The sequence below is a fragment of the Cetorhinus maximus genome, chromosome 8, assembly GCF_964194155.1.
Source record: "Cetorhinus maximus chromosome 8, sCetMax3.hap1.1, whole genome shotgun sequence".
In the NCBI taxonomy this organism is placed as follows: Eukaryota; Metazoa; Chordata; class Chondrichthyes; order Lamniformes; family Cetorhinidae; genus Cetorhinus; species Cetorhinus maximus.
In genome coordinates, this window is record NC_135886.1 from 26,675,067 (window position 1) to 26,698,436 (window position 23,370).

At 44.2% G+C, this 23,370-nt stretch overlaps 1 protein-coding gene across 1 annotated transcript; it reads left to right on the forward strand.

Annotated features, from left to right (window-relative positions):
• The first annotated feature begins 12,667 nt into the window (after positions 1–12,667).
• Positions 12,668–18,585, forward strand: pim1 (Pim-1 proto-oncogene, serine/threonine kinase). The gene is made up of 6 exons (XM_078546603.1): positions 12,668–12,902; positions 13,069–13,169; positions 13,336–13,386; positions 13,616–13,982; positions 17,506–17,682; positions 18,043–18,585. The coding sequence occupies exons 1-6, from the start codon at positions 12,818–12,820 to the stop codon at positions 18,228–18,230; spliced, it is 969 nt and encodes a 322-aa protein (XP_078402729.1). The 5' UTR covers positions 12,668–12,817; the 3' UTR covers positions 18,231–18,585.
• Positions 18,586–23,370: the final 4,785 nt, after the last annotated feature.

Here is a 23,370-nt window from a genome sequence, read left to right on the forward strand (position 1 = left end):
TTCCATGTTTCTAAAAAAAAAGTTAGGATGTATTAAGTCGGGTTTCACTCTGGGATCTGACTTGTCCACTTTGAACATCAACTGCGATGGTAAGACTAATATCTTCTAAAGTTATCGCTCATTCTTCAATCAAACCAATTGCAATGAGAAGACCACCTTTTCTATGCATCTAAAGAGGGGCAATAAATCTGACCCTGCCAACATCAATTGTATCCTGAGAACAAACTAAAAAAAAAAGCTCTTGGATGTCATGTGATTTGGATGGCTGAAGACTTTGAAGTTTAGTCGAATGGAGGTGATAGAGTCTAAGAGGAGCAGAAGAGTAATGGATTCTGCAACTAATGGAAAGGGGCTTCAGAGGTCTGGGAATACCTAAGTGGTGTGTTGGGAGTGTGGACAAGGTGGGAAGATGCTGCTGCATTTAACAGTGGTGGAAGTGTCATCATGCTGTGAGGGTGCATTGGAATGGATGCAGCCTGAAGTGGACCCCACAGGTGGGAAAGATGTTTCAGGGTCTAGGAGGGCTTTAAGGGATATCACAGGTTTGGGACCATTTGGAAGGAAATATGAATGTGCTTCTGTGGACCTGCTGGTAATAGGTGCTGTGGTCTAGGACAATTAGCAGGATGATCATTAGATGTGGAAGTGGGGGTGGTCGACAGTGCAGAAATACTGGGGAGAAGGATTATGAGGTGTGGGGATGAGAAGTCTTAGGGTAGAGAAAGATTAAAGAGGCTGGGTTTATAACTACTGAGATGGGAGCAGGGGAAGTGATAGTAAATTGAGTGGTGGCATTGGTTTAGTATTTTTCGGAAGGGTATAGTATAAAGAATGGAACACTTCATGAATCTCCCCCACCACAGCACCTGCTGACATTTTACATGTGCTTTCTCACCGGCTGAGTTTAATTGCTCTGAAGAGGATATTGCAAAGAATCTTTTCTTTCTCTTTTTTTAAAAGTCCCTGATGGGCAAGGTCACTCATGAGCTGCAGGTAATGGGTGCAAAATTTGGATCCGTAAGATCTGTTTTTTGGGTACTATAATAGCCCTTACAGGTTTTAAGTGGCATCCGCGGCGCGCGCAAATACTTCAGGTACTATTAACGCCAGACGCCATATTGGTGAGGTCATTAGCATGCATGAGTGTTTGCTGGAAGTTTGCAGAGTGAGCAGGTCATGTTGATTTGACACCAGCGCTGCCATTTTGGAGCTCAATGCTCAAGCTTGCACTGTCTCCTAATGATTGAACACATGTTCAGCAGCACAAAGGAACCCCCCCTACCGCAACCCCCCACACACCAATTCAAAGAGATCATTAACTACTTTCAGGTTAGTTGTTAATTGATTTCTACTGGCTGTTGCTAGAATTATACAGGTGTTGGTGCTTTTTAGTTATTTAAAGTTGCTAATATCTACAGGGTGTGTTGTGTTAGGTGCTGAAGTACTTTTTCCTGACGTCAGGGCTTCTGCACAAACCAGTTGCTCCCAGACATGGGTGCAATAGTAGGCATTTCCCTTGGAATACAGCACAAGGTGACACAGAACAGGACAAACTGCTAGAAGATGGATGAGGAGCAGGGAGAGAAAGGCTCTCAGCAGGAGGCCATATCCCCCAGGTACTTCAGATAGCAATCCACCCACATGGATCTCAGCAAGGAACAGTGTGTGAGATATTTGTCCTTCAGTAAGGATGTCCTCACTGAAATGTGCACCTGCTGCAGTCCAACTGCAATCTCACTTTAGTTCGAAGACTGCACTGCCAATGGCTTGTGAAGGAGACTGTGACCATGCATCAGGGGCCTTCCAGGCTGGAGCTGGTGATATTTGCAACATCTTGCAGTTTGCCACCTGCTATTACATAACGGAGGTCACTGAGGGTCTATAACGTTTCATTGTCTCTTGCCAGAGAACAGCAGTTGGAGTGAGCATGCCATTTCAAGAGGACCTCAGGCTTCCCCATGGTACAGGTTGCCACGAGGCACATACACATTGCTTTGTGGGTGGTGCATGCCAACTCTGAGATGTACCTCAATCAAAATGAATTCCACTCCCTCTACATCCAGCTGGTGTGTGATTAAACACAGAAGATTATGCAGGTAAATGTCTGGTACCCTGGCAGCAGTTATGATGCCTTCATTCTGCTGTGCCAGCTGCAATTGAGCTGCCACAGAAAAGGGTAAGAACAAAATGGACAGCAAGAACTATCTGAAAATGACATGGCTCCAATGCAAAGTCCATGCAGAGTGGGTAGCACACATACAATGAAAGCCATGAATCCACACAAAATATGAAAGAGCTGATCACTGGGGTTTGGAATCAATACTTCCGCTGCCTGGACCACTTTGGAGGAGCCCTGCAGCACTCAACAGACCAGGTGTCAAGATTTGTAGTGGTCTAGTGCATGCTGTACAGCCTTGCCACTATTAGGACACAGCCCTTGCCACCAACTATATGGTAAGCAGCAAGGAGCAAGAGGGGGTTGAGTAGAAGAGGGAGGAGGAAGAGAAAGGGAGGAGGAGACCTACAAAGCCTCTTTCTAGCCCAGCTGTCTGTGCACAATGGATTGGACTGTGATGCCAGTAAATCCAACCCCAATTCCTCATTCAGTCTCACACCTGACCTTCCTTGTATTGACCATAATAGCGTCCACTTGGCCCACAATGCAAAATTAAAAGCCAATAAGCAATCCAAAGTTATAAATCAAACCACTCCAAAATCAATTAATCACCCTCGTATATTCCCTGAGTGCCTGTCTTCCACATGCCTTTGCTTATCCTAGTGTTCCTATGCAGTGCTACCCCATTGTTTACAGCATGGCTGATGGAAGGCTGCTGACTTTCAGTGGTGGAGATTGAAAATGGCCTTGAAGGATGACCTCAAGAACCTCTGGGCCTAAGTCAAGATTTCGATGGCACCCTAGCAGAATGGACAGAAGCAGTCAGGGCTTGTTGGTTGACAGGCAGCAGCAAGGACAGTGTGGAGTGGCAGCAATAGGGGATGAATTCTGTTGTTCTGAGAGAGGACAACAGGTTTGTGCTCCACAGATCCACTGCCATTCCCCTGGGTGGTGCCTCAGCGATCCTAGTAATCTGTTGGGAGGGCAGATTGCTGGACCCTGTAAGCCCTTTTGAACACTGGCATCTGCAACCGTGATGGCAGTAGTCTGACCTAGCATGGAAGAAAGCTGACTTTGCATTTTGGAATTCTGAGCTTCCACTGCAGCAGTCAGACATTGGGTGGCTTCTGCTTGTGCTGCATTGGAAGCTGAGCCATCAGATGCTGCCTCACTGTTGGGTCCACAAGTATGTTAATGGAGTTGGCCGCTACTTCTGTGTTGAAAAGGATGGGCCCCAAGCTCTGCACAAAGCTCTGTGCTAAGTTTTTACCAAATTGCTTCATACTCCTTGACATTGACTGCTGGCTTTCAGGCAGGCCTGCCAATGCACCAAGCACTTAATTGTGCATACTCAGCAGCCTCCTTCTGTATCCTGTTCCATTGAAATGTTTGTGTGTGTCCTCTGGCCATCCAGAAAGCTGCTACCTATGCTACCCTTTCCCCATATCCTGGCTGCAGGCCACTCATGCCCAGTCTCTCAGCACATGCAAATCCCATCTCTAAATTGCATGCAGTGTCCGTATCTGAGCTAGTGGCTGCGAGCTTGACCTGGAGTAATGATGTTTCTTCAGAATCACTATCATGTTGCTCTTGCGCCTTTTGTTCTTCCACGACTGCTTGATCAAGTTGCAGCTCTTGAAAGGAGTAAAACACCAGTCTGGTGAGGGGAAGGAGTGAAAATAAGTGGTGCTCACTTACACCAGCTACAGCTTCTAACTCAAAAGAGATGGTGGGATGAAGGAGAAGTGGGATGTGAGAATGAAGATTTGATGCAAGAATACTGTCCTCTTCTATTGTTTCAGCACCTTGCTAGCTAGAGCCTCCGGAATGGGCACTCCAATGATGGCAAGCACTATCTTCTCCCTGGGGATAAAGACATACAGCCACACCCGTTAGCAACTGCTGCCTCTAGTTGTGCACCACCTTGTCCTGTCAATAAGGGAAATGTGGAAGTGAATGTGTTTGGGTGATTTAGTTGTCACAGTTGAGTGGCTGGCAGTGTATGCAAGCTGTGAGATCAGAGTGTGAAACTGACAGCAGTGTTAGATATGTGAAGGTGAGGTGAAGCTATGAATGTTATGTTATGTATGTGCTGTGACTGATAAAGATTGTTGGTCAGTGAATGATGTGGGTGTGGTGTACTGAGCATTTGTTGAAGCTAGTGGTGCAGTATATAGCAGTCACTAATTTTGAGCTGGGCACAGGGGAAATTTTCAATGTTATCAATGACATTGGGTTTATCCATTAACCTAATTGTATTAAACATCCAGTATGATCCTGTTTGTCTTTTTTTTCCAATTTGCTCCCTTAACTCCACTGTTCTGAGATCAATATACATTATGGTTCTAGTGGTTCTGTTAATCCTCTGCTGCTTAATCCATTGGCCTGTGACTAAAACCTTCGTTAATCAATTAGCTTATCCTGATATTAGATATTAGATCCACTGCTGTAGGGTCCATACATTGTGCGCATGTAGCAACTGACATAAGAACATAAGGAATAGGAGCAGGAGAAGACCATATGACCCATCAAGCCTTCTCCACCATTCATGGATGATCTTCGGCTTCAAGTCCATTTTCCCACCTGTTCCCCATCTCCCTTGATTCCTCGAGAGGCCAAAAAAAACTGTCTATCTCAGCCTTAAATATATTCAGTGACGCTACATCCGCAACCCTCTGGGGTAGCGAATTCCAAAGATGCACAACCTTTCTCCTCATCTTGGTCTTAATTGATCAGCTCCTTATCCTGGAACCGTGCCCCCTTGTTCTAGATTCTCCCATCAAGGGAAACAATCTTTCAGTGTCTACCTTGTCAAGCTCCTTTATAATCTTAAATGTTTCAAGGAGATCACTTCTTATTTTTCTAAACTCCAGAGAATATAAACCCAATTTACTCAGCCTTTCATCATAGAGCAACCCTCTTATTCCAGGGACAACCTAGTGAACCTTTGCTGTTCTGCCTCCAATACAAGTATATTCTTCCTTATACGGATACCAAAATTGCACACACTACTCCAGGTGTGGTCTCACCAAAACCCCATACAACTGTAACAGGGTTTCTTTATTCTGGTACTCCAATCTTCTTGCAATAAAGGTCAACATGCCATTTGCTTTCCTAATTGCTTGCTGTATCTTTGTGCTAACTTTTTGTGTTCCTTGTAACAATACACCCAAATCTCTCTGAACATCAACATTTACAAGTTCCAAGCCTTTTAAAAAAATATTCTGCTTTTCTATTCTTACAACCAAAATGAATAACCTCACATTTCCAACTTTTTGCTCCATCTGCTACCTTGTTGCCCACTTACTTAACCTGTCTATAGATCTTTGCAGCCTCTTTGTGTCCTCCTCACAACTTGCATTCTCATATAGCTTTGTATCATCAGCAAACTTTGATACATTACTCCTAGCCTCTTCGCCTATGTCATTAATATAGATTAGCTGAGGGCCCAGCACTGATCCTTACAGCACTCTACTAGTCACAGCCTGCCAACCTGAAAATGCCTCAATTGTCCCTACTCTCTGCTTCCTGTGCAGTAACTAATCCTCTATCCATGCTAATATGTCAACCCCAACTCCACGAGCCGTTATCTTGTGTATTAACCTTTTGTGTGGCACCTTATCAAATGCCTTTTGGAAATCCAAGTGTACTACATCTGCTGGTTCCTTTTTATCTACCCTACTAGTTACATCCTCAAAAATCTTTAATAAATATGTTAAACAGGATTTTGCTTTAAAAAAACCACCTTGACTTGCTCTGATCATCTATGTTTTTCCAAGTGCATTGTTAAGGCTTCCTTTATAGATTCCAGCACTTTCCCATTACAGATGTCAGGCAACTAGCCTGTAGATCCCCATTTTCTCTCCCTCTCTCTCTCTCCTTTCTTGAATAGCAGTGTTACATTTGCTAACTTCCAATCTGCTGGGACTGTTCAAACATTCTATGAAATTTTGGAAAATCATAGCCAGTACATCCACTATCTGTGCACTTTTCTTTTTTAGAACCCTAGGATGTACAGGCACTGGCACAGAGCACACACAAACCACAAGTTACCAGATATTAGTTAATAACTTCTAGCTAGTGTGCACTCTACATCATACATTATTATAATTGCTACTGAATGAGTACAATTTTCCACCAATGCCTCTCTGTTCTATGTATTTTAATCCAGGTTGCTTTGAAAACTTGTACGGTACTCAGCTAAGTAGGGGGCTGTCCTTCTACAAATGTAGATTATTTAAATATATTACAGATGAAAGAATTTACTTCACTGGATAAAGAATTGTTGTCGTTTGGGAGTAAAATTCTTTATGCAAATGCTTCAAAGTACCTATCCTGGGGCTATAATGTCTCTGCAATCAATTTTTAACCGTTATTACTCATTCCAGTTGTTAACATGGATCATTACCATCTGACCTTATTCTGAGAAATGTTCTACAACTATTGTGGTCTTAATATGACAGTTTTACTTGTGAAGTAATGTGAGTTTTTGATAATGAATAACAAGGCTCTTTAAAAAGTTTCAGGTTTGGTCATATATTTGGTTCGTTAAAATATGAGAAAATTAAGGTCTTTTGCAGTTGTTTTTAAATACTAGGGCAGTGCTGGGAAGAAAAGCATGCAATAATCTTTGTGTTTTTTCTCAATTTCACTCTTTCTTTTACTCTTCTCCAAGGACTGTTCTTCACAGTTAAAGCCTGGATGAGTGTCAAACAGTTATTTGACCATGACGATGGTCAATGCAAAACCTATCCTATCCTCAACCAACATTAATGCACACATATTTTCCAGAACAGGGGACAGTGGATATCAAAAATTAGAACCACGGACAGTTTGTCCAATCTCTGCCCCAGCCACACAAAAGCCATTTGCACTGTGCTCCACAAACTCAAGGGAGAAAAGCTATCTCAGCAGAAACCAAAGTACCCTGGATAGTATGCTCAATAAAAGATTTATGAACTGAGCTACTGTTTATCAGTATTTTCCTGGCATTTTGTTTAGGAGCTTGGGACTATAAAAGAAATATAGAAACAGAAGTAGGCCATTCAGACCCTCAAGCTTGTTCCAGTATCCAATTAGATTATGACTGATCTGCAGCATATTCCAGTTATCCATATTGGTTCTGTCACCCTTAATATCTTTGCCTAATGAAAATGTCTCAATGTCCAGATTTGCATCAAGAAATATTTTCTAACATCACCCCAGAATAGCCTAGCTCTAATTTCAAGGTTATTCCCCCTTGTTCTAGGCTTTCCTACCAGAGGAAATAGTTTCTCTCCATCTACCCTATCAAACCTGTCAATCATTTTAAACATCTTGATTCGATCACCCATTAATTTTCTGTATCCAAGTAAATACAAGCCAAGTCCATGCAACCTGTTCTCATACTTTACTCCTTTTAGCCCTGGTATCATTCTGGTGAACATGTACTGTGCCCCCTCCAAGACCAATATATTCTTCCTGAGATGTGGTGTCCAGAATTGACTGCATGACCTCAGGCGGGGTCTCACCAGAGCTCTATACAACATAACTTCCACCTCTTTGCATTACAGCCTCTTGAGATAAAGGCTAAGATCCCATTACCATTTTAAATTATTTTTGTACCTGTCCATTAGCTTCTAGAGATTTCTGTGCTTGTACTCCTAAATCTCTCTGCTCATCCACAGTTCCTAGCTTCTAACCATTTTGAAAATACTTTGATCTTTTTTCCTTAGGTCCAAAATGGATGATCTCATACCTTCTCACATTAAATTCCATCTGCTACAATTTAGCCCCTTACTTAAACCATCAATGACCTTTTGCAACTTTCTGGTCCCATCGACAATATTCACAATGCCATCTAACCTAGGGTCTTCAGCAAACTTAGATACGCAGCTCCCTGTTCCTTCAAGTCATTTAAAAATAGTGTGAAAAGCTGTGATCCCAGTACAGATCCATGTGAGACACCTCCAGTTACATTTTGCCAATTTGAGTATATATCAATTATCCCTACTGTCTCCTATGTCCTAACCCTATCCACCTCACCCACCTACTCACCTTACCCCTTACCACCCTACCAACCAGCAACCCTTACCCATCCTATCCCCTTACCAACTTACCTTACCCACCCTACCCCCCTTATTTTCTCTCCGTAGCCATTTTCAAAGCAGCTTTGGAACATTTAACTCCTTACTTAGTGGAATACAGTAGCTAATGCTGTAACAAGGGGGTGTGGCTTCTGCACGGACTCCATGCGCTGCTCCCTATGAGGTTTGCTGCACTGGGTCGGATGCGAAGGCTCCTCCATCGGAAGGTCGCTTAGAAATATTGGAGGAAGATAAGTGAGCATTTTTTTTTGCCTAATCAGGGTCATGAATCAGGTTTCTGATCCTGACCAGAAGATTTGGGCCCAAATCTCTTTGCAGCTTCTTTGTATCCTTCTCACAGCTTACATTACAGTTTTGTATTGCCAACAAACTTGGGTACATTACTATAATAAAAGCAAAACACTGTGGATGCTGGAAATCTAAAACAAAAACAGAAAAAGCTAGAAAAATGCAGGAGGTCTAGCAGCATCAGTGAAGCAAGAAACAGAGTTAACATATGACCCTTCTTCAGAGCTCATACGGGCTCATTCTCAGAGCTCATTCTTCGGGTCATATGGACTCGAAACATTAACTCTATTTCTCTCTCCACAGATGCTGCTAGACCTGCTGAGTTTTTCCAGCATTTTGTTTTTATTTGGATTATATTACTCTTTGTCTAAGTCATTAATATAGAATGTAAGTTTACTGTTCTCTACGGTTCTTTGTCTTCCTATAAGCCCTTTCTTGTAGCTTTATACTGTCTCTCACTTGCCTTGTTCATCAAGATTGTTTAATTGCACAAGTAGAGCTCTTGACCTTTAGGTACGGGTCTCTTTAACACTTTTTGGAACACTCTCACTGTTGATCCTTAGTTTTTCTATGAACAATTCTGCCAATCTATTATGATCATTTTCTGCCTCATCCCGCCTAAGTAATTTAAAATGTTGCGTGCCTCATCCTTCTCCCTCTCAAACCTAGAAATCAAGATAGAAATTGATACATATAATGTTTGGATATTAGGGGCATCAAGGGTTATGGAGAAAAAGCAGGAATATGGCGTTGAGATAGAGGATCAGCCATGATCATATTGAATGGCTGAGCAGGCTCAAAGGACCGAATTCCTGCTCCTAGTTTCTAATGTTGAACTCTTATATTACGGTGACCGTGAACTAGGTGTTGCTTCTCGTTATTGATTACACGGACCTTCAGATTAATGATTTGTGATTAAAATTTCCTCATTACCCATTTAATTCTGGCAATGCTTCAGTTTAGATTCCATGAGACTATTGTCCATGAGGCACGAATAAAGGTGGCTCCCTTCGCTGGCCTGCATACGACAGACCCAGCTTGTTGTGCGTCTGCAACTAGTCTGAGCAAGACGGAGCCAGACGAGTGTCAGTTCACAGAACAAAAACAAAAATACCTGGAAAAACTCAGCAGGTCTGACAGCATCTGCGGAGAGGAACACAGTTAACGTTTCGAGTCCGGATGACTCTTCAACAGAACTAAGGAAAAATAGAAAAGAGGTGAAATATAAGCTGGTTTAAGGGGGGGGGGGGCGTGGAACAGGTAGAGCTGGATAGAGGGCCTGTGATAGGTGGAGATAACAAGGCAAACGAGAGAGACGGAAATCCTGTCGGAGAGAAGAGCAATACTTCTTCAAGGTAGGCATTCCTTGAAGAGAAGTGGCAGTCAATTAAACACTAAGATAAAAGAAAAAAACTGCGGATGCTGAAAATCCAAAACTAAAACAAAAATACCTGGAAAAACTCAGCAGGTCTGACAACATCTGCGGAGAGGAGCACAGTTAACATTTCGAGTCCGTATGACTCTTCAACAGTTCACAAATGCTGTTCTAATTTACATCAAACACTTCAGAATTTGAGCGGCTATTCTGTATTAATCATTCTTTTTTTACCTAATTTGGACTTAAATTGCACCTACACTTCAAAAGTAAAATTGGTCATTATCACAAAAAAACAAATGTTCCTTTGCACATGCATCAAATCACTGTGGGGTTTGTATTCCATTGTAACAACAAGCAGCTAAAGTTGTAGCGGGTAATTCAGCAACAGATTTGTACTTTGTTCCCCTCGTTATGTGGCACTCTGGTAAGTGGGGGTGAGCACTGTGCTGCCTGGGGTGGTCCTCTGGTGAGTAGATGCCACGTTGGCCGGCCACCTATGCTCCAGAGCTAAGGAAACGTTGTTTCCTAAACCGAGGTCACTCCGTTTCCCCAGAGAGGGAAACAAAATTAGAGAGTCAGCCAGCCGAGGCCCGCCTGCCTACTCTTGTCTAACACCAGGTAGCTGGGTATAAAGTTATATTGGATATAGGGCTGGAAGCAAAATCTCCTGCCTGACCTCACACGGCCCGGATATGGTATGTGTGACTTCGAGAGAGCAATACGAGAAAAAAATAAATAACTGACAAACAAAATCAGTTTATCGTCTTTTTTCAACTATCCAATCTGGATAACAGTTCAAATATCGGTTTTGTTTTGATTCGCAATTATCAAACTCCACCCAATAGGATTTGAATGTGAGGCTTCAAGTTGTAGTCATTTCAGCACACCCATCCGCCCACCCTGCGGAGAGAGAGAAAAAAAAACACTGAAAGGAAATTCCTGAGCTGTGATGCGTTGCAAAAAGGCTTTCATGTTTTGAGCAGCGACCTCCATCGACTAACACCGGATCTGTTACAGTTTCTCTTGCTCTAACTTGTACCTGATCGCGGGAAAAAAAAAAGGCAGCTTTTTGTGATTCATTCCCACATGCCGAAAGGCGGCGGCCACCCAATTCGAAAATATGTCAGGAATGCAGCATCTTCTCGCTGGCACCATTCACAGCAGATTTGTATCGCCCTGCGGTTTTCCCAGAAATTATTCATCTCATCGCGAAACTCATTAACTAACTCTCCCCAAGATCTACAATTAAGCCTCCAAATCGCAGGGGAATCTCAAAGGATTAAAAAAACAATTATTAATTTGGCTTCGTATTTCAGGTCATATTTGTATCAATGTTTGCTGTTTAAGATCGGGCGGGAAATAACAGACATCTGAACTATTTTGTGCACGCCCAACAATGATCACTTTAAGAATCTTTTCTTTTATCCTAAATAGCTTTCAGACATAAATGCATGAAAAATACATTGAGGTAACTTTTAGAAAGCATTGTTGCTAACATGCACCTTGCATAGATGGCAGATGCATGTTTTATAACGGGTGGCCACGCTGTGTTTGTAAAAATTGAACTATCGATCGTTTTGTGGTGCAAATTTAAAATATATATATATATTTATGTAAACCGTATCTTTTTGCAGTGCAAGGATGTTGCACACAGTTAACCTTAAAATTCTCCTAATATTCTGATTTATATATTTTATGTGCAATTTAATGCACTTCTAGATTAGTGTTGATTTTTATTGTCGCTAATTGTGTACGCCCCCTCTAGGTGGCAATTAACCGTAACTTGTGTGTGGCACAACGTATTGAAAATAAACCTACAAGTCAATCACGTTTTTAAAAATACAAGTATAGCGTTGAGCCATGAGAAACCCCTAATGACTCTGCCTTCCCTGTAATCATCAGTTGTGAGGTCAAATTAAATATTTGACTCCTTCAACTGTAGCCGTGTTGGACATTCACAATGGGATTAACATCGCAAAATATTTAACAGAAACACTTCTATATATTTAACTATATATACATACCATTATTGGTGATCGTGATATACATATGTAACGTTGGCCTTATCAATCTGAAAAGTTAAAATGGGAAAAGCATTGTTTTATTAAAGGTTTTCATGTATTTCATTATAAGACAATCTATTGTCAAATCGCCCACTCCGCTAGAGCAATGCTTCAGCATTTTTGTTTTTACTTCAGCATTTATGTTGAAGATCTGCATGCTTCAACTCAAAACATGCCTCTGCATTTTTAAACTACTCCGTTCGCTCCCACTACTGAAACGCTAGCAAACTGGGAAAAAAAAACTGCAGAGGCTGCTCCCAAGGAAAAAAAAGAGACATTGTCGATCCCCCTTTAAAAATATTTGTCTACAGACGGCCAGTGGATCAAAGCCATTTGTAAGCAGACATTGCAAAAGGCATTTTTTGGCGCGTAGTCATTCCCGCCACGTCGAGTCTAGTCAGTTTCATTCTTTTATTTTTTTTCGCTCTGTGATTGGCAGATGGACTCTACCCTCCAATTGGACGCGCTGACGTAAATTGAAATGGGTTGTGCCTCAGGGGGTTACTGATTGTGTACGACTCGCCCTTTTTTTTACTATCTGTATATAGTCGTTGCTACTAGCAGAACGCACTCCAAGTAAGGCAGGGAACCAGCGTGATACAAAGACGCAGCTCTGCTCATTTTCTCCTTTATTTTTCTTCCTCATTCAAACTGATTTTCTGCTCAAAGGAACTTGATAATCTGGTGTATTTCCATCACTGGGGACACTGCAAGGAGCAAACGCTTTGGAATAAGGGAAACATTTACGATCGCAGTTGTGTTGTGTTGCAACGTGGTGTGGGTGAAATTACCGGCTTTTTTTTTTCGCTCGCTCCTTTGGTGAAATCCCATCCGGAACCTTGGAAGCGATAGCCGAGTCTTCCAATCGAGGTTTTTACAGAAAGGGATGCTGCTTTCAAAGATCGGATCCTTTACTCATATGTACTCGACATCAAGCGTGGATATGCCGACGAAAATTCAGTTGCAACAAGGTATCTGTTTAGCATTTCTTCCACGTTTGCGGAGTCTCCCCTCCTGCTTCAGCAAGAAGGGGGTTTTGTGTTGTGACGGTGTTGTCGTTAACCATGTGGAGGTCGGAGACAACAAAAGAGTTTGTGATAATGGAGATCGGCTAATCTTTTCTCATTTTTCTTTCAGTGAAAGAACCTTTTGAAAAGATTTATCAAGTTGGACCTGTCCTCGGTAGTGGTGGATTTGGGACTGTTTATTCTGGAGTTCGGCTCGCTGACGGCGTGCAGGTGATTACATATGTGTATATATAGATAGATATTTAAAATCTGCATTTCTCTTTCTGTTTTATCACTCCTAACTTTCTCCGGGTCACTCTGCCCGAGAATATCCTTTAAGATCACCTACTGCTCGCAAGATTTGGTGACTGAATGGACCTTTCTGTTTATATTGTAGGTTGCTATCAAGCATGTTGCTAGAGATCGAGTGTCAGAATGGGCTGAACTGGTAAGTAAAATGCGAAACTCGTGTCTTTTGTATGCGTTTGTAATCATAGTGTCAGGAATTTTTTTTAAAATAAAGAACGTGTTTTCCTTCTGTTTTTGACAGATGGATTTCACTATTTATATTCGGTAGGAAGTATGTAGTATGCGAAGTTGCAGGTTAGGGTCCAGTGTGTGTGTGATCACTCGGTGTCTAATGCAGCTTATTTATTTTTTCTCTGTTGCCCCTATAGTCTAATGGAGCAAGGGTTCCCATGGAGATCGCGCTTCTGAAGAGGGTGGGCACGGGCTGCCGGGGTGTGATCAAAATGCTGGACTGGTTCGACAGACCGGACAGCTTCATCATCGTTATGGAGAGACCCGAGCACGTCAAGGACTTGTTTGATTTTATCACCGAGAAGGGAGCCCTGCCGGAGGACTTGGCTAAAAACTTTTTCCGCCAGATTCTGGAGGCGGTGAGGCACTGTCATAACTGCGGGGTGGTTCACCGAGACATCAAGGACGAGAATATCCTGATCGATATGAGGACCGGCGAGCTGAAACTCATCGATTTCGGATCGGGGGCTCTGTTAAAGGATACAGTCTACACTGACTTTGATGGTGAGCTTTTACTACAATGCGCATAGTCCAGTTAGTTAAGTCTGTTGTGTGGCAGCATTCCCGGGCTAGTGTCAAATTCGGGGAGGGGGGGTGTGGTGGTCAGTAGACTAAGGTTGCACCTATGGCAGGGATGATATATTTTAGCCTTTCTTTTTTTTGATTCCAGTGGTGACTGGATTTAAAATTCATGGACTGACGGGGGGGATTTTTTTTTTTTGGTCACGATAGTACCGAGCCGTTTTGTTATTGTTTTGATGGTCTTGTTTCCTTATTTGGATGGTGATGTGGCTGCGAGGGGGCGCTTTCTGCTTGTCGGAGGCGTTGCGCTGGTAGGAACAGCGCTGAGAACAGCAGGAGGCGGTCAAAAGCCTGGGGGTGGGGGGGGGGGGGGGCTCTTAGGGTAACATCAAATCACGAGGGATGGATGCGTAACAAATGGGGGAAAAAATGCCGAGTTTCAAAAAAAAAACCCACAATGAAACTGCGACCGATGCAATGATGAATCATAAGGACCACAACAAACCACTCGGCTCCCCGGGCAGCTGAACAATCGCATCGTGATATCTGGATGTCTGCGGGCAGTGTTTCTAATAGGGATCTGAAAGGAGCCGGTGCTTGGGGAAAGTGTAGGAGGCCAGGAGGAGAAGGGGCGGGGGTTGTTTGCCCTGTTATTTATTTTCCTGCAGGGCACAAGTTGACAAGAGAGATAGGAAATGATGGGATTTTTTAAAAAAAATTTTTTGTTGGGGAGGGGGCGGAATTGAGCCTCTTATCGCTGAATGATAAGAGGGAGTAGGAGCTGTGGGCTGCTGATGGAGGGATAGCTGAGGGGGAGGTGAGCTGAGGGGAGGGGGAACTGAGGGAGGGCGAGGGGAGGGGGAGTTGATGGAGGGTGAGGGGAGGTGGGAGCTGATGGAGGGGGGAGCTGATGGAAGTTGAGGGGAGGGGGAGCTGATTGAGGGGAGGGGGGAGCTGATGGAGGGTATGGGGAGGGGGGAGCTGATGGAGGGTGAGGGAAGGGGGGAGCTGATGGAGGGTGAGGGGAGGGAGGTGCTGATGGAGGGGAGGGGGAGCTGATGGAGGGTGAGAGGAGGGAGGAGCTGATGGAGGGTGAGAGGAGGGAGGAGCTGATGGAGGGTGAGGGGAGGGAGGAGCTGATCTGGAGGGGGGAGCTGATGGAGGGTGAGGGGAGGGAGGAGCTGATGGAGGGTGAGGGGAGGGGGGAGCTGATGGAGGGGGAGGGGGGAGCTGATGGAGGGTGAGGGGAGGGGGGAGCTGATGGGGGGTGAGGGGAGGGGGAGCTGATGGGGGGTGAGAGAAGGGAAGGAGCTGATGGAGGGTGAGGGGAGCTGATGGAGGGAGGGGGAGCTGATGGAGGGTGTGGGGAGGGGGGAGCTGATGGGGGGTGAGAGAAGGGAAGGTGCTGATGGAGGGTGAGGGGAGGGGGGAGCTGATGGAGGGTGAGGGGAGGGGGGAGCTGATGGAGGGTGAGGGGAGGGGGGAGCTGATGGAGGATGGTGTGGGGCTGGGCGGACAGACAGGACGGGAGTCTCCCTCGGGGCTGGGCGGCCGGATGGGGAGGTGATGTCCGCCTGGGTTGCAGCCACTAGACGGCGCGTCTGCCGCTGCCCCAGCGCCGCCGGCCGACTCTGGCACCGCGCCACGCTTTTGTTTGGGAGATTGGTTTTCTCCTGCGTTAACACTGTTTTCTGCAAACAAACCGCGGCCGCTGTAACGGAGCCGATAGAGCCCAGATAGAGCGGCAACTTCCATATAATATAAAAAAATAAAACCCTGAAGCCCGGCCACCCTTATCTCTCCTTTCGATTGTTGCGCACATTTTCTGTTCTTCGTCATGGAAATGTTTTGAAACCTGATAGTCATGTTACCCGGGGCTATGGTGACGAGAAATAGGTTCGTGTCCCCCCCCCTCCTCCTCTCTCTGGATATCAAGTGGCCGATTGATAAATTATTGAGTTAAGATTTGTGTCGGGGTCGGGGGGGCTTTACCCTCTGAAAAGTGGCGAGGAATCCAGCCCTTGTACAAAACCCTGGGATCACCAACAATCCCTAAATTAAAAAGAAAAGCCAGTGACATGGCAGAAGCGCATATAGTGTTTTTTTTAAATTTTAGTGCGCGGTAAGTGATTGTGTGTGTGTGTCAGAGACCCTTTAAAGCCCAGTTTTCAAATTTGACAACATTTTTTTAAAAAAAATATATCATATTTAATTTAAAAAAATAATTTTAATGGCATCGTGTTTTTTTTTCCTAAATAAAATAAAATCTCGTACCCCGGGTTTGATAGGTGTGAGTCGGTGAGAGGTTCGCCGCCGCTCTAGCCCGGGGGACGGTTATTCCCTGGAGGCTGCGCTGCGACCGTTTGCTGGAGGGGTCGAGAGGGGGGGGGGGGGGGGGGGCGGCGGAGAAAGGGGGGAGGGGTTTGGGGGAGTGGGGGAAGGGGTGGGGGTTTGGGGGGGTGGGGGGGAAGAGGTTTGAGAGGGGGAGGGGTTGGGGGGGCGGTGGGGGATGAGGTTCTGGGGGGAGGGGTGGGGGAAGGGGTTTGAGGGGGTGGGGTTTGGTTCCCATTTGTGGGGGGGGGGTGGGGAGAGGGTTTGGGAGGGGGAGGGGTTTGGGGGGCGGTGGGGGGAGAGGTTTTGGGGGGTGGGAGGAGGGGCGGGGGAAGGGGTTTGAGGGGGGGTGGGGTTTGGTTCCCAGTTTCAAAACATCAACTTGAGGAACAACAACAGAAGCACGAAAATAATTTTAAAAAAACCAAGTGGGGGTTGGGGGGGGGGTGGGGGGGGAAGGAGAAACCGTTAGCGAACATTCTGGGCGTTTGGCGCCACCGCCAGGCGGGAACGCGTGCTTTTTACAACCGAAAGTTTGTAAACAAAAAAATCACATGGCAACCAGTCAATAACTGCCAGTTCACGGCAGGACAGGCCGGAAACTTTAGGTTAACCACATTTCCTGCTAGCTAAGGGCGGAACGAGATAGTGCAGATAATTTGAATTTCAAGGGCAGAGCGCATTCTTTGTTTACAAGAAATATAGCAAACGTTTTTTTTTTCTTTCCCCCCCCCCCTCCCCTCTCTCTCTCTCTCTCTCTCTCTGCCATAGCAGTTTTCTTAAACCAATTGAGGATTATTTAGTTAAAAGCAAAAAAAAAAATACTGCTGGAAATCCAAAACAAAAACAAAAATACCTGGAAAAACTCAGCAGGTCTGACAGTATCTGCGGAGAGGAACACAGTTAACGTTTCGAGTCCCTATGACTCTTCAACAGAACAGAATGTTTAGTCCTGGTGTTCAGTTTAGCTACAGGTTTCCCCCCCCCAACAAATTGCAAAATGCTGATGCATTTCACTGTTCGAAACCTCCAGTAATTTTTATTAAAAATTTTTGTATTTTCTTGTTACTGTTTCCCCTTCAGTGCATTAGGGAACATTGAACGTAGCATTTTAACAGCACCGAAGTATACAGGCAGTGTTTTAATGAATGTGAATCTTTTGTGTGATCTGTAGGTACCAGGGTATACAGCCCTCCAGAATGGATCCGCTATCACAGATATCACGGCAGGTCTGCAACGGTTTGGTCCCTTGGGGTACTGCTGTATGACATGGTGTGTGGGGACATCCCGTTTGAGCAGGACGAGGAGATAATTCGAGGGCAGGTCCTATTCAGGCGGAGAATCTCGTCTGGTAAGCTGCTGTTCCTGCTTTCCGTCTGGGTGTAGGGAAGATAAGATATTTCCAGAGCTTTGTGTAAGCGTTCTCAAATAATTGGATATAATTTGTCAGGCATGCAAAAGAGTCAAATGCATGTTGACCTTTAATGACCCCTGGTCATACAATTAATATTATTTTAAGGGTATGTCATTATCACAGAAATATTTATTTGTTTAAATTACACTGCCACTAAAACCCCCTGTTGGGGTTACACTGTATAGTTACTATTTCTATTATTTCTATGTAAACAGAATTAGCTTTCCACTAAATATATGGAAAGCACAATTAGAAACTCACACCATTTGTAACCCAGTATTTCCTCTTTGCTTTCAGAATGTCAAAATCTCATCAAGTTCTGCCTATCCCTGAGGCCTTCAGATCGACCATCATTTGAAGACATTATTAATCATCCCTGGATGCAGAATTGCATTGTTTCACAAGATGCCATTGGACTAAGATTGCACAGTCTGAGCCAAGAGTCAACCAGCATTAGCTCAAGCAAATTAGAACTTGTGAAATAATATGAACCGATGCTCACAAAACTAAACTGTCTCTGCCTTCCTTTGGAAGAACCAAATAACTTGCCTGGTCTCATTTACCAGATTCCATGGCCTTTTAAATCTACTGATTAGTGGGAGGGGTGATGAAGAACCAGAACCCACTCCTCTGCTAGTTCCAGTTGTCATTAACTTGAATCATGCATTACGACAAGCCTGGCTCTTCCTCTTCGAGTGCCTTTTATGAACGCTGGATCCACTGACTTAAAAGTACTTGAACTTCTGCTGCTTCTGAATAACTTAACTTTCCTTCGCACGATCTTCATAAGTACACACAGGGACTGGTCTAGTCTAGCTACTATTTTGTTTACATCCTTTCAACAAAATAAATGAAGAAAAACCTTGTCACCTGGATGATCACCACTAATCAGAAAATAATTGACCTCAACTCTTCTTCATGCAGTCCACTAGTCCAATACACTCAGTATGAAGCCAAGGCATGTCAGAGCATCGTCATCAATGCACAACCAATGCAATGAATGAACTCTAACCCTTTGTATATGTGCGTGTACATATAGGTATGTGTATTATATGTATATATATATATATATATAAAAATGTAATTTTCTTGAAATACTGATTATTACAGCCTATGTCAGTGCTGTCCTGTTTACCTGTTTATTTATTTGAGTGAAGTTGAGGATTTTTTTTAACAGATTTATTATATAAAAAGGTTTGACTTGTGGGTTAATTTATATTTATTTATTTATGGACAACTACCTTCCAACAAACTTGTTCATTCCACAACAATTAATTATTTGGTCAGATGAAGACCCACAGTAGATCACGTCAGACTTTAGTTCAGTTCACTCTGTTTACAGCCCAAAAGAAAACAGTGATGTCACTGAAAAGAATTCCAGACTTTGTAAATATAACATGGAGCACTGCTGTTAAATGCATGTTGTACCGAATATGTATTTAATGTCTAGACCTCTTTTTTTTGCGGGGGGTGGTTTTTGTGATTTTTTTTTTAATGTGCTCTGTGGACTGGTATGGGTTGAATAAAATACCAGTGCAAAAATGTTTTTTTTTTGTATATACAACATCCTTACACTAGTTTGGTTGCATGTATGCAGCTTGGAGTTTGAACTGTTATTTGATTAGACCTGTAAATTAAACTAGAAAGGAAAAAACTTATTTTTATACAGCATTTCAAATAAAATAAAATTTGCCTTAATTTATTCTGTGTTGTATTTGAGTGTGTATATATATATATATTATATATATGATTCGACATTCACATCTTTGGTACTTTATCAAATGATTACTCTGCATTTTTGTGAAGCTCAACAGTGAGCGTTAACAAGAAATGACAGGGTGTGACGGTATTTTATTAATAGAACCAGATATCAAAAGAAAGAAAATGTTGGAAACACTCAGTAGGTCAGACAGCATCTATGAAGGTGGGGATAGGAATAATATTTAAGGTCGATGATCCTTTCATCAGAACCACTGGAAAAAAAAACCGAAATTGCCCAAAGCGCTTATGAGATCAGACAGCATCCATACAGAGAACAAGGGTTAATGTTTCAGCCCTATCATCAGAAGCCCAACCAGCATTTTCTGTTGTTAGATTTGCAGCATTTTTCCCTACAACAGTTGCGTGCCCTTAAATTGCTGTGTGGGAGATTTTTCAGAGGTGCCGGCTCCTCCAGATTGGCCCTCCAGTATTAAGTGCTTCTCAGGCACTTAAGTGGCCAGTAGCGGGTCTTCTCCAGGGTCAAGGACACTGAATATGGAAACCCACCCACCAAGAGCTGCCGGCCAATCAGAGGCTAGCAGCTCTTTGGCTCAGAGCAGTGCCACCGGGTGGGTTGTTACTGCTGCAGAACAACAAGCCACTGGAGCCCCAGGATCGAGAAGTGAACTGGCCACAGGTAAGTAATGATGGGAGGGGTTGATGGGGGAGGAGGTGTAGGGATGACAGTGGTGTGGAGGTAGGGGGATGGCTTTCATTGCCCTCTCTCCTCAGTGCCTTTGAACAAGGGACCCCTCCGGGAAGACCACAAGCAGCCTGCATTTGTTTGCTTGTCATGCTACCCACGTGGCAAAAGCACTGCCCACAGCTGGGTTAATACTAGCAGCAGTGGGATGAGGCCCTTAAGTGGTCATTAGTTGCCCACTTCAGGGCTTCAATTGGCAGCAGGGGGATGCTGGACGTCCAACCATGGGCCTTCCCGACCCAGACTTAATTTTAGTGGGTAGGCCGCGGGGTGCTTGATTAAATGCCTTTGCCTCCTCCAAACACACCTCAAGAGAGGGCATAAGATTCCACTCTGTGTCAGTTGCAGTTAGGGCCTTAAAGCCAAAAGCCAGGACCATAATGACATGTAGACTTTATTGGACTTGACTTTACTTTGAGGGAGAGGTACTGCTGGGGAGATGGATTCACAAGGGTTATAATCAGATGGATTGAAAATGTGAAACTGATGGAATATAGTCACACAATGGACCCAATTGTTCTGGTTCCTGCTCATGAGAAAATTTTACAGCAGAAGCATTTTAACTGAGGAGGGAGCAATGTCTGAAAGAGGTGGGAATTTGCTGACTGCATGGGTTTCATATTGAATACGTTTTTAAGTGTGAGACACAAACGTGCAAGTTGAAACAGCAACACTAAGGGTTAGGGAACTATTTATTACAAGTGATTATAAATTGATTGGATTCAAAAATGAACTCAGTGGAAATTCCCTCTGCAATTTGCCTGATTTTATGTACTGATTTCATGTTGTGACCATGCTCATCTATTAAAGTAAATGTTTACTCCACGTTAATAATTGTTTACCTTAGAAGTAAATAAAATTCTAAAAGGAGCCCTAGTACACCAATTTTAATGTAAAAGTGAAAAATGTTCCTGAGGAACATGCCCCCAGACCACCTGTGACTTGTGCTAAAATGAAAAAGAAAAGAAAGACTTGCATTTATATAGCACTTTGACCACCCAGACATCTCAAAGCACTTTACAGCCAATTTTTGGCTGTACTTTTGAAGCGTATTCATAGCTTTAATGTAGGAAACATGGCAACTGATTTGCTCACAACAAACTCCCACAAACAGCAATGTAATAATGACCAGATAATCTGTTCTTGTGATGTTGCTTGAGGGATAAATATAGGCCAGGTTACCGGAGATAATTCCCATGTTGTTCTTCTATATAGTGCCATGGGATCTTTTACATCCGCTTGAACAGGTATTTGGGGGCTCGGTTAACGTCTCATCCAAAAGACAGCGCCCCTGACAGTGCATTACTCCCTCAGTACTGCACTGGAGTGTCAGCAGTGATTTTTGTACTCAAGCCCTGGAATGGGACTTGAACCTGGAACCTTGTAACTCAAAGGCGAGAGTGCTACCAAATTGGTAGAGTGGTGCTATAGGGAAGAAATGAATACATCTCCACCCTTCACATCATTAGCTCAACCGGAACCCTCTTCTCCCCCAAAACCCAAACTCCCGTATTTTCCAGCAACCGGCAAGTGACTTAAGAAGAAAAGTCTTGGCTATTGATTTGTTCTCTCTCAAATCTTAGGGCATCAAAGGCAATTGTTGTGCCCCTGGTTGACATCAGTCCACTCAACACACACAAGTGACCAAACTCTCAAGTCTATGGCATGGTACCACAAGAGGTAGCACAGAAGATGTATTATTGAAAACAATACACTTATTAATATTAAGGGCTCAAAATTCATAAAGGACTGTTTACGCACACGGGTCATGATTCACAATCTGCTGGCACCCATTCCTGTTGAGGCAGGCAGCATAAAAACTTTGTGCTACCTCCCTGTCCATGATTTCCATGTGCCCCCCAGCATGACCTATGCCTCTGGTTGGTTACACTCATAACAAGGGGTCTAATAGCATGCAAGGCGAGCATGTGTTGCAGCAAGCCTCTAGCTCTTAAAGACACTCTGTCCCTCTCAAAGGGAAGCTGCATCGAATCAAAGGAGGCTGTTGCTAACTGCTACTGCTGCAAATGGAGAGCTTGCAGTGGAGGACTAGGGCAGAGAGAGGCTCTACAGTTCACACGTGCAGTGCTGGAGGCCTTAGTCATGGGAGTGGACAGTAGGAGAGAGACCATGGGCAGGATGTTCATCCCCATATGGGGGCAAATATAGAGGTGGGTAGGTGCGAAAGTTCAGACCACTGGCCGACATGCCTGGTTGCCAGCATCTTCCCACCATTGGGCCATTTTTTCAGAGGTTGGATTGGTGGCTGAGGGACTACCCACTTGAAAGCACCTAGTAGACAATTAAGGGGAATTAATGTACAATTAAGGCCTATTTTCGGAGGCCAACACTTTTATTTTCAATTCAATCAGGATTGAATCAATTTTTCCAATTAGAAATGAGGCTGGGAGGTCCCTCCCAGCAGCAGATCAGGGGGTCAGCATTCCAGTCAGGCTTTGAGGCTCTCCCAACCTGCTTGGCTACAGCTGTGGCCCTGCCTGCGGAGGGGGCCCTTTCCACAATGGTGGCCCAGCTGCTGAGGCCATTTTTTAATCTTAAAACTTTTAAAAGTTGCAGAGAGGGCACCTCAAGATGGACCTAAGCTGCAGACTGCAACTCCTTCCATCCTTGTGGGCCACCTATTCGCTCTCTAACATCAAGAGCTTTCCCACCATCCTTGGTTGGGCAATGAGCCCACCCTCTGGCCACTAATTACCAATTTGGGGGAAATCACTGCCAGGTGTCTGTTTGCCACACAGTGTGGGGCCGTGACCCCCATTTGACCCTGACTTCAGGGTCCGGCCCAAAATCCTGCCCTGTATTTCCATGGGGGCCAGGAAGCCTCCAGGATTGCCCTCTGAAGAGAGAGGGAGCGGGTGGCCAAGGACGTCTAGCTGGGAGCTTGGCAACAGGGCCAGAGGAAGGTTAATGACATTATGCCAGGGGTGGGGCAGGATCGAGGGTCGAAGTCAGTGAATGCACCTTCACATGACATCTCATACCCACCACACCACCAAGCACACATGCTGCTCGAAACACCTCATTGCTGTCATTCGCCCAGGCACAGTCTTCAGGATCCATGCCTAACATTCAGATACTCTAACTCTCTGTCTCACTGCTTTCAATGCTGCCAGCTTCATACCCATCTCATGTTGCCCCCA